At 34.2% G+C, this 11613-nt stretch overlaps 1 protein-coding gene across 3 annotated transcripts; it reads left to right on the forward strand.

Moving 5' to 3' along the window:
* Window positions 1–750: 750 nt before the first annotated feature.
* On the forward strand, window positions 751–11343 carry LOC128983349 (uncharacterized). Of its 3 annotated transcripts, none has more exons than XR_008489831.1 (8): window positions 751–939; window positions 4119–5395; window positions 5543–5738; window positions 6464–6894; window positions 8431–8660; window positions 8950–9130; window positions 9554–9653; window positions 10923–11343. XR_008489831.1 is itself a non-coding variant. In XM_054402605.1 (8 exons), the coding sequence occupies exons 4-8, from the start codon at window positions 6726–6728 to the stop codon at window positions 10945–10947; spliced, it is 705 nt and encodes a 234-aa protein (XP_054258580.1). In that variant the 5' UTR covers window positions 751–939; window positions 3210–5395; window positions 5543–5738; window positions 6464–6725; the 3' UTR covers window positions 10948–11343. The 3 variants fall into 3 exon arrangements, 2 of the variants coding, with proteins under 2 accessions (XP_054258580.1, XP_054258581.1); XM_054402605.1 differs by having other exon boundaries at window positions 3210–5395; XM_054402606.1 differs by lacking the exon at window positions 4119–5395.
* The last annotated feature ends 270 nt before the right edge of the window (window positions 11344–11613 follow it).

An 11613-nucleotide genomic window follows, 5' to 3' on the forward strand; every position in this document is an offset into this window, starting at 1 on the left:
CCAATTTTTTTTAAATACAGTATTCCAAATTTACAAAAAACTTTTTGATTTCCAGAAAATTGGATTTGCATGTGTAGTATTCTTTTAGGAGGAATCGTAACTAAAGTAACTACCTAATTAACTATCAGTAAAACAGTGTAGGCCCTATTTATTATTATATTTATTTATTAATTATATTTAAATATTATAAATGTTAAAGGTCTGCACTGTTGTAATTATTAGTTACTTTTGTTACGATTCCTCCTAAAAGTATACAGTACAAAAACATGCAAATAATCCAATTTTCTGGCAATCAAACATTTTAATACATAATAATATGGCAATGCAATTATGAGCCATCAGCTGATGTACTTCGTTATAAATATCAAATAAGAATCCCTCAATTAATTAATTTGACAGATCAAAGAGCCAATATGGTGTGGCATTGTTGTTGAATATGTTCCAAATCCCCAAAAGGCACTCAAGGGATCAAGAGCTTCCCGTACTGACTACACATTGGAGATACAATTGTTATTCAATATTAAAAGTAACAGAAATGCCATTGCTTGTAAATTTAAGGTCAGCTTGAACTAATAATGTAAGAAATGGCTAAAAACATTTGTCTCATTTAATATAGCCTAGTACAAGGATTTGTAGATATGAAATAAGCATGGCGTTGACTCTGGCTGGCTAGCGAGCAATCCCAGCATTCCCAGCACCCATCATCCAGAACCAAGAAAAGAAATGAACAAAATGGTGGTAGATGTTTGTTTACGTTTGAGTTAGACCAAATCATTAACTTAATTCTTTAAGTTTAATCATCTTTAAATCGTTTTGTGTCGTGGATGATCAGACTACTCAATTAAATGTTGTAGCCTAATTAGTTATTTAATAGTTTTATACCCTACTTCATATACTGGTGGTTGCTTCCGTTTGTTTATTGAAGTATCCTTGATAGAGGTAAGTAATGATGTTTAAGTAAGTTTTGATAATCTTTAAACGACTGTGCCTTATTAGTGAGATAGTAGCCTACATTGTAAGTTATTTAATATGTAACTTATTGCGAAATGACAAAAAATAACTAAATCACCTAATTTAAGGTAGGCCTAGTCCCATCCCAAATGTCTATTTTCTGTTTAAGTCCATCACTAAGGTTGCTTAATTTAACCACTTAAGTTAGACTTATTCACCTCTATAGGCTAGTCTACCTGTGATAAAAGGAGTTCTTTATGCAACACACAATATTATAGGTTACTTAGGTTAAGATTAACCTGTTACTGTAACTTATTTGACTTATGTCTAGGCCTTGCAAAACAAACCTAGGTACTGCAGTCTTTTAGCCTCACAAAAATAGTCCTGGTACCTAAGTCACAAACACCATGCACTAGCAATTGTAATAAAAAAAGCAGCACCAAGTAACTTAGCACACCATGCAGTAAAATAATACCGGCTGCACTTTACTTTACGTCCTACACTCATTCGAATGAAACAACCGAATGAACATATCGGTTTATCGAGGGTTTCATTCGATATATCGTTTGGTTAGTTAGGTTAGGTTAACCTTACCTAAATAACCAAATGATATATCGAACAATCAATATATCGATCGATATTTTCATTCGAATGAGTGTAGGACGTAAAGTTAAGTGCAGCCATAATACCTTTATGCAGAACAGTGAAATAAAACCAGTAGGTCTAGCCTATTATTTCAAAGATTTTAAGATAGGCTACTTATGTTAGGGGGTACACTTCCATAACTGTTGGAACAAACAACCAATGAAAATATCGATTGATATAGGTATATCGATTGTTCGATATAGGTAAGGTAGCCTATCGTTTGGTTAGTTGGGTAAGGTTGGGTACACTTCCATATCTGTTGGCACAAACAACCGAATGAGTAACTTAATGTTGATTATTTGATTGTTTAATTCGATATCGTTGGGTTGGTTAAAGGTTAACCTTACCTAACTAACCAAACGATAAGTTATATCAAATAATCGATATTTTCATTCGGTTGTTTGTGCCAACAGATATGGAAGTGTACCCGTAAGGTTAACCTAACCTAACTAACCAAACGATATTGGTATTGAATTAACTTAAACAATCAAATAATCAATAACTTATTACCGGTACTAAAAATTTTAGTTAGGCCTACAACAAATTAAATTCATTAGTTGTAGGGCCTACACAAGCAAAAACATCTAACTTATCTCTAGAAGTTAGGTAGGCTAGCTTCATAAATCTTAACTACCGTAGCCCTAACTCATTGTGATTAACATTTTAAAACGACTCAGTTCGTCGTGCTAAAGGGATCAGGATACTTAAACAAATATTTTGTTAATGCCATATAAGTTAGGCTATGTTATGAAAGGTATTAAATGGAATGAAGTAAACTGGATTTTTAAATTCAGCCCTCATTGCTTGTTCTTTTAGAGATAATATTTCAAATCTTGGTAGTAAAATACAAATGTCTGCAGCCTGACAATCACTTTTTCACAATATCGCCTAAATTGACAGTAGGGGAAAAACAATGTGAAGGAGAGTAAGAATAAGTAAGTTGTGAGGAATTTGTTGTCTGTCCGGTGCAGAAACAGAATAAATTTGTATTCATTGATAATACACTGTCACTGTCATTCTGTCCATGGTTGTAAGTTAGGCCTACTTACTTAAGCAGACGACACTTTGTTTATTTATTTTTTTAATTAAAACTAAGTTAAAGGCCTTTTAATATGTTGTTATTAAATAATAACACCAATACACCTACAATGTGGTACTTCTGCTAACCTAACAAATTAATTGCTCCATAAATAATTAATTACATACACATGACTAAGATATACTTAGTAGCTTATTTCTACCAGAGGGGGATAGGCCTATTATTTATTTTTGCTTAAACTTTGAATAGGTTAAAAAAAAGTAATAGTATAACTAAGGATGTAATTAATTATTGAATTGCTACATCAGACTGAGAGTAGAGAACGACGTCACCTAGCTATTGGAGCCACCTGCTAGCTGCAAAATGTAGTGTGATAATAGGCCGGGTTCTATTTTTGCGCGACGTTACATTAATTTACAGGCAAATGAAAATTTGCTTAGTCTGCAGGTTTGCTGCGGCAAGGGTATTTTTCTGCTGCGATATTGTGGGAAAATAATTGTCAGGCTGCGCTTGTGTGGTAATATAGCCTACTCCCTGTAGTCTAAGTAATACATAGCCTAAACTTTTTTTTTAGGTATGGTATAGCTACCATCCATGGCATATCGTAAACCATTCCACACACTAACACGGGAAGGAAAGCGAAAGCGTTTGAAACTTAGTAGGCTAAATGAAGATGATTTGTCCAGTGAATCATCCAGTTCTGCCAATATCAACCCCATACCTTTTGTTGATGTTCATGAATCAGTGTCTAGAACACCTATGCCTACTTCTTCCAGTGAGAATTTTGAAGATGAAAGTGACAGTGATGGCGACAAAACATCTATAAGTGAACCAGTGTCTTCAGATGATAGTTTAGATGCTCAATTTATTTTCTCTGATAGTAGTTTTGACTGTGGTAGAGGCTCCGATAGTGATGAAGATTCCTCTGATGATGGAAATCAAGATCCCCCCCCAGACAGCCAAACTGTCCTGCCTCTACAGAATTTCCTTAAGGAATGGGCCATTGAGAAAAATATTACACAATCAGCTTTATCTTCATTGTGTGTAGGGTTAAAAAGTCATATCCCTGACCTAAAAGAATTGCCATCAGATGGGAGGACAATTTTAAAAACACCTACAAAATTAAATATAAAGGATGTTCCCCCAGGACAATATATTCACATAGGCTTGAAAAAACATCTCGACACTGTAATAAACAACCTAGAAGGTTTAGGTTTGGATGTTGAAAAACTAGGCCTTCTTTTTAATGTTGATGGGTTACCATTATTTAAAAGCAAATCTTTTGAAGTGTACCCTATTCTATTTTCTATTCCAGCTCTTTCAGTGTTGAAAGGTAAAGTGTTTCCAATAGGCCTTTACTATGGTCCTAAAAAACCGGATTGCTTGGACGTCTTCTTACAAGATTTTTTAGATGAGTTGAATAATATTGCAGAAACAGGACTGACTACCACTAATGGAAAACATGTTCATGTGTTTGCCTTAGGATTTTGCTGTGACATCCCTGCCAAAAGCTTTATGCTTGGAACAACCTCCCATTGTGGCTATAATTCATGTACAAGGTGTAAAGTTCATGGGATAACTTTGGAGCATAAGAGAGTGTTTTTAGAGATGGACGAAGATCAACGTACCCATGAAGAATTTATAAACCGAGTAGACAAAAGCTACCAAATTAGATCCACTCCGTTGACAAAAATTCCTGGGATGAACTTAGTTAAGTCTTTTGTAATTGATTACATGCATCTGGTTTGCTTAGGGGTTATGCGCACCCTTCTTTTCCTATGGACTAAAGGGCCGTTGCATAATAGGATGTCTCCCTCTCAACGGCGTATAGTCTCCAATTATCTCTTGACATTTGCTATTTGCACTCCATCAGATTTTGCAAGGAAACCACGTGACCTCAATGATTTAAAATCGTGGAAAGCAACAGAGCTTCGAACTTTTCTCCTATACTTGGGCCCTGTGGCCCTTAAAAACGTACTGTCTACCGAGAAATATCAGCATTTTTTGTATTTACATGTTGCTTTTACAATATTGTTGTGTCCAAAGACTTCTGCGATGCTGGATCTAAGAGCGTATGCAAAACAATTATTGGTGCATTTTGTAACTACAACAAGACGATTATATGGCGATGAATACATTACTCAAAATTTCCATTACCTTATACATATTGTTGACGACGTAGATTATTTCTCCACTTATATTCCGAATTTCACACTCCATTCCGTCTCAGCTTTCCAGTTTGAAAATTATTTACAGTTCATAAAAAAAAGAGTAAGAAGTACCTCCAAACCTCTCCAACAAATAGCCAAGAGATTAGCAGAGACCTTTTCATTGAACAAATTTCAAATTTCAGTACAAAACCCTCTGAAGCTAAACAAACAACATAATAATGGGCCTCTTCTTGCATTTTGCACAGACCCACAACACAGAGTGTTAAGTTTGAGTTCCTATGAAATTACAATAACTCCACCAAATAACTGTTGTATGCTAGAAAGCAAAGAAGTAGTGGAGGTAGAAAATTTTGCTTTTTCGACAGAGTTAAATACCAATGTTGTAATTGGTAGAAAGTTTTTAGCCAAACACGACTTCTATAAAATCTGTAGCCAACCAGAATATCCAAGCTCTAATTTGAACATATATCAAGTTAAAAAACTCAGTCATTTAAAGGCTTGGCCAGTGAGCAAAATCAGCTGTAAATGTTTCAAGATCATGTTTGATGAGAAGCTTGTTGTATTTCCATTACTTCATTGTGAAGAGTAGGTAAGGATACTAGTTAATCAACGTTAGACAATAATTCACCACAATTCTTAGGAGATAATTTTTTTTTCAAAAGGTTTAAAAGCATGTGATTATAAATTTAGGCGCTCTGTAAGATTATTATTTTAAAATAGGCCCTCTGTTTTCCAGGCAAAAATGTGGACTGTTATATATAAACTTATTGAACATGAGTACGATGTCGTTCCCAACTCATGGTTGGTTAGCACAAATGTATGCAAATATCCTGATAAAGGAGTGCAAACCGTTGCCAAATGGGTGAAAGAACAGAGACCCAGTGAGGAAACGTGGGATGATTTGAACATAGAAATAAAAAAAAGGGACATTGGTAAGTTTACAGTATTTTATATAAACTAAATTAGGGAAATGAGACCTAAGTTATTCCAAGAAAAGATTTTTAAAATTTCAATTTTTCCTCAGTTTGTTTATAACTCTCAAAAAACATATGAAATTATTATTTAAACGCTAAAAATATTCCTTTTGTTTAGTAGAAGAATGAAAGTAAAAAAGGTATATAAGTTAGTGGCATTAGTGTAGTTTCATTTCCAAAAACTGTAGGCCTACTCATTTCTGTGTTGTAGATATGTTTTTAAATGTGCTTTCTTCTTTTCTTTTTTTTCACTCGTAGCATTTTCTATTGTTGCTTAAATAGTTTTTAGATTATATTTAATATGTTTTATAATTTCATAGCAGATTTTAAACAATGCTTGATTCTATAAGACCATGTTCATCTATGTAATATTCATTGAACACATTACATTTTCAGGGTGGAAATACTCATTTACTTTTGGATACTGGAAATAGTTGCAATTATAGGTCATGTTATCTTTTTATAATCTTGCAATGTTAATTTTCCTTTTCCACATTTGTTCACTATAGAACTATGTCTTTGAATAAAGCATTATTTTAAAACCATTGGTGTTACAATTGAAATGCTATCTTAAACAATAACCTACATCAATATTTTATTTGAATAACATATGCTATTCATGATTCCTTTGAACTAAGTTGGTTTTACAATTTTGTTATTTTTAATTTCATGATTTTTTTTAGATAACTATGACAGAGCTCTGGGTAATGCTATAAGGTTAAGCAAGGGTAAAAGTACAAAAACAGAATCTGAAAACGAGTTGAGGGGAAAGGGACTTAGACAGCCGAAAAGAAGGAAAATTGAATCGTCTGACTCTTCAGATGATTCAGAGGATTCTGAGCCGTTACCACAAACCAAGTTTAGAAAAGAACATGTAGTCCAAAAAAAAAAAAACCTAGCCCTCCACCAGTCGCAGTGCCGCCTCCTCCACCAACACATAGCAGCATGAAACCAGTTCATTTGCCCGGTACTTCTACATCGTCTTCTTGGAATAGGCCTACCAGTACTCCTTCTGCGTCTTCTTGCAAAATAAAAACCAAACATATTTGTTTTTGCCCGGAAAACAAGGAAGTCACATTGGAGAGTATGGCCAAAAAGTTTTGCTATCTGTCTAGTAAGTATCTAACTATTTATTAACATCAAACATTATATCATGCATTCACATAATGATAAACATAGAAGTATATTTCATAACAAGAGTAGAAAGTGAGTCATTTACATATTTGAGACCATATCTTTAAAGTGTGATATTTTTCAAGCACGATTGGTCGACAATATTTAATGACCCATTGTTACTTTTTTTACGTTAATTTTTGTTACACTTATATTTTTATGTTCTTTATTTTATTTTTTATAGCCTATATCGGTTAATTTTTTATTTTCTTTTAGGCTACCCTACTTTTAGATTTATATTCATTTAAAATCACATTTAGTTGGGTTTTAGGTCTATCCAAGGCTTTTTGGTATCTATATGTTACAAGTTAGCCTTCCAAGTGTCCATAGTAAAGGTCATAAAGTTAGCCCAGTTATTGCGCAATCGCAGGGGTTTATAAACACGTTCGCTGCGGCCTAATGCTATATCAGTAGTGTGCTTGCCTGCCAAATATTGCGTCTGTCTGAGCCCAACACTCGGCCAGCGACAATGTGAATTGTTGCCAGGCTGTAGCTTAGAATACGAGCTTTATTTTGGTGTAGGTTGGTACTAAACATTCCCGTAAAATCCCGTCTGGCAATGCTTTTGTCTTGTTTTTTTCTTTTGGGTGTTTCTGTGAACTGTGTCCACTTTTGGGGTAACTCAGAACAACCACCACTGCTCTTTTTTGATTCGTCCTACTGAGATATATTAATGCCAATAGCAACCGCTGATTCAGTAGCGTGCCGGGGCTAAGCCCAGGCCTCGCTGCAGTTTAGGAGTGCCTGTAAAGGTTTTCAGCAGCCAACGTGTTAAATTAAAATGTAACTTTTAAAAAAATGGAAAACATTCTAAAGTATGCTATACTGTTTTATATAACATTTTGTTTGGTGGCCTCAATATAATAAAACATTACAAAAAACGTTATCAAAAATGTGTGTGGGATTAACATTTCTTAAAAATGATGAAAAACCTAAAATAAATAGGTTTGCGCTCAATAAAATTGTATAAATTAAAGGCCTATAAATATTTTTAAATAGCCACTTTCTTTGAAATGTTATGAGGATTCCAAAAATATAAACATAAGGACGTAGGCTAAATTTGCAAATGAATAAATTGCGGGTGAAAAACACATTTTGCATTAGAGCTAAGAATGAATAGCCTAACCATAGCTAGGAATTTAAAGAATAATTTACATCAATATCACTACCTACTTCTCCAGGATCATCAACAAATTATTTAATTTTTTTTTTAAATGCACCACACTGTTAATTATTACTAAAACCAACAATAAACGTAATAAAACACATCAGCCAACAATGTGAGGTTAACCAAGTTGTTTAGAAAAATATGCACGTCATCTTTCAGCTACTGTACAATATGTTTGGCACTAAAAATGAAAATCGTTGGGAAATAGACATCGGTGTTTATGCGTCGCTATTGTGACGCTTAACCCTCAAAGGCTTAAGAGGTGTGTAATTTACATTGGTATTGGTAATAATTTTCTCTTTATTTCAGGAAGTGTAACATTGCTGAAAAATGCATTCCAAGCACATAGCGAGGAAGTAAGTAGCCTACTCTTGGCTAAAACAAAAACCCCGTTGAAAGATGCTGGCAATGAAAAAAATGAGGAAGAAATGGGCCAAGATGTTACCGAAATTTTGACAAGATTTCCAATCCGTGATCTAGACGAACTTCAAAAATTTAACGATGACATCCACTTATCAACTGACTACAAAAAAAATGTGGTGAGTGTCAATAGCTTATGGAAAATGCAGATTTCATGAAAATTTGTTTTGGCTTAGAATGTTAGCCCGCAAACTTTTTAATACGCCGGCACTTGCTGCAGTCTAGTGCTGTATGGGCGTGTGCATAAACTGTCGTTCCCCTTCAGTTATCCTACGAGTTACACAAGGCACATTCACGATGATGTTTAAAGGTTCTAAAACAGCACTTTTTTAGTTCAGACCCAGAATACTCAAGGAAGAGGTAATTTTACTGCAGTTAGTCTAACACTTTTGTTAATTTCATTTCCAGGTTTCAGCACTCTTACACTTGGGTAAAAAGTCAAGCCCATCAAGATTTATCACATCAGCCCTCAGAAAAATTGTTGGGGCTGAAATTCTCGGCAGCGGCAGATTGAGTTGGAAGGGCCATCAAAGAGGCGGTGTACGCAAGGAGAGCTTTTCTGGCTCACCTTTGTGTGAAGCGTTGATGAGTAAGTTGTTAAAACTTAAACTGGCTGTCAAAGCTTCTAGCACTGTTATAGGTCAAAACATGTAGAAAAATTGCTGTTGTTTTGAGGCTAGCATTATGTCGGACTTGTGCTTATACTGTACAGTATACCAAGTAAAGTGCTGTACTAAGTAATCAGATGTAAGTGTCTTCAGAAGTTGTTTTGCCAATAAATCATGGGCTTAGCACTATAAATTATCTTTACAACACTGTTAGCCTACATATTTCTTAAATGGTACTACATATTAAACTGATGCCTGTTTTATGGGGTGGACATTATACTTCTTAAAATGTTGACTTAAAATTTTTTTTTTACATTGAATATTAGCAGAAGTATTAAAGATGCAGTAGTAGACTAAGCTTTTCTTATATTATACTTTTTTAATATTTTTCAATGATTGTTTAGATGCAACCAGAAATATTTGGAAAGGGTTGAACGAAACTGTAATGGAGAAAACCATCAGTGGGTTTTTGTCACAAACAAAAACAAAATTAAAAAATGTCAGGTGAGTCTTTTTATATTTTCCAGTTTTTTTTACAGGGTAAACTGCAATTCCTAGCAGACACTTAATTATTTTTTCTAATATATAGGTTATTTAATTATATGACCATTTCTTTAATACCTACAGCTAATATGAGGGGTTCTTATGTGTCTTTGCTAAAGCTTCTCTCATGTGTCTTTGCTAAAGCTGTGCTCCGGAACTGAGTCAGCCAAGGTGATAACGATTGATTTAATACAATCACATCCGTCAGGAGACGAAACGTTCAGAGATGCAACTTTCTAAGTGTAGAAACATACAGACAGCGTAGCCGAGCGCAGGGTAGTCCAATACACACATAGAGCTCAGCGTAGTGTAGCGCATTAAAGGTTTTATACGGTCTTAATAAAGAACATCAGTATAGAGGATGGCTCTGTCGAAGGCGGCTCGTATTAGTCTTGTTGAAAATGCCTTAAGGTGACAGTTTTTGATCAGTAGGAGAAGTGTCGGGGTGCATGAAGTGTTTAAATGCAGGGACAAAATGTAGTGAATATCATCCCTTATTTCCAACCCTTAGGAAACACCAGTCTCGGTTTATGGATTTAACAAGAATGTTGACTATAACGTTCAATTACATATTTAGTTTGGTGAAGGATGATTGGTAGAAGCTGTTAACTAATTGGAGGAGGCCAATTGGTGCAGAAAATAAACTGGTATTAACTATAAGCGTGTCTGCAGTTGAATGTGCTCCAAAACGCTCTGATAAGGACAAAATAGTTTGTTCCTTGGTCGTATGCTGCGCTGCGCTGTGCTACGCTAAACCGAAATACGCTACTAGTTCGTCATATATCATTTCAATGCATGTTTTTGATTTAAAACATGTGCTGCGCTAAGCTACGTTACGCTGCATGTATCTTTTTACACTAAGGAATAGAAGAATATTAAACCTAATCTATGCAGCTTTTTTGTACGTTTTTGCTCTTGCTACTTGAACATAGCTGGCTCAGCTGAGCTATGACGTCTCTGGGTAAATCTTTGTTGACCCTTGCCTTAGGACGACGTTCCTGGTTCATGCAGTTGAAGCTCACCCCCCAACCTCTGTTGCTCTAATTGCCACATGCTTCAGTAGGCTATTTCACTACTGTTAACCCGATTAGGGAGTTATTTCATATAAATTAAATGTCCATGAAATTACTTTTTAGGTGTTCCAAAAAACTGATGCCTGGTGTTATTATATAGAGGGTTAGGAATATAACTATTTCATTTATTTTATGTAACTTAATTTTTAATTTTCAGCCTTGAAATTAATCCCGCTGCCTAACAACCGGCTGGATATGGGACAAAACAACATTCGGATGGAATAGTTGTTGTTTACATCAAGTTAAGAGCTATAAATACAAGTTCATAGTCAACTGTACTTGTATGTAATTTGTAGGATTTTTATTTAATACCGGTACTACATGTCTCATTCCTGTATACATTTTATTAATGTAGAATTGTTCGGATAAAAAGCTACTATTAAAATAATAAATCTTAAAGTAAACATAGTTTACTAAATCAGCCACCTGAATAGATTTTATTATTTTTTAAACACTACATGTTTTGACCTTTAGGCCATTTACAGTAACATATTTAATATCACTTTTAAACACAATAAATTGATTAATTAAACATCAGGTGATAATCTTGATATATGATTTGTCTGTTCTTAATATTTGTGGAAAACGTAATCTTTGGTTTTTAAAATTGTGTCATATATATTATGATTAATTATGTTTTTTTATGTTCTCTTTGCCTTAACGGTTGTCTTTCAACTTGTTTAATTTTAAGATTTTGTCAAGGGATTTTGTTTTTTTACATGCATGTTATATTTGTATGTTATGTATGTTTATATTTGCTGTAGGATCTTTCTTGTAGCTGGAGTATATATATATATTATATTATTAATATTAAAACATAATCAAACCATTTTGTACTTTTTAAAATA

This window comes from Macrosteles quadrilineatus, unplaced genomic scaffold, assembly GCF_028750875.1.
Source record: "Macrosteles quadrilineatus isolate MER2022 unplaced genomic scaffold, UCM_ALF_1.0 Scaffold_1__1_contigs__length_201487025, whole genome shotgun sequence".
NCBI classification, from domain to species: domain Eukaryota; kingdom Metazoa; phylum Arthropoda; class Insecta; order Hemiptera; family Cicadellidae; genus Macrosteles; species Macrosteles quadrilineatus.

Coding starts and splice junctions, on each gene's coding strand:
- LOC128983349 (XM_054402605.1), top strand. CDS start 6,726: ATGAAACCAGTTCATTTGCCCGGTACTTCTACATCGTCTTCTTGGAAT. Junction 8,661..8,949: donor CTGACTACAAAAAAAATGTG/GTGAGTGTCAAT, acceptor TTTCATTTCCAG/GTTTCAGCACTCTTACACTT. Junction 9,654..10,922: donor ACAAAATTAAAAAATGTCAG/GTGAGTCTTTTT, acceptor TTTAATTTTCAG/CCTTGAAATTAATCCCGCTG.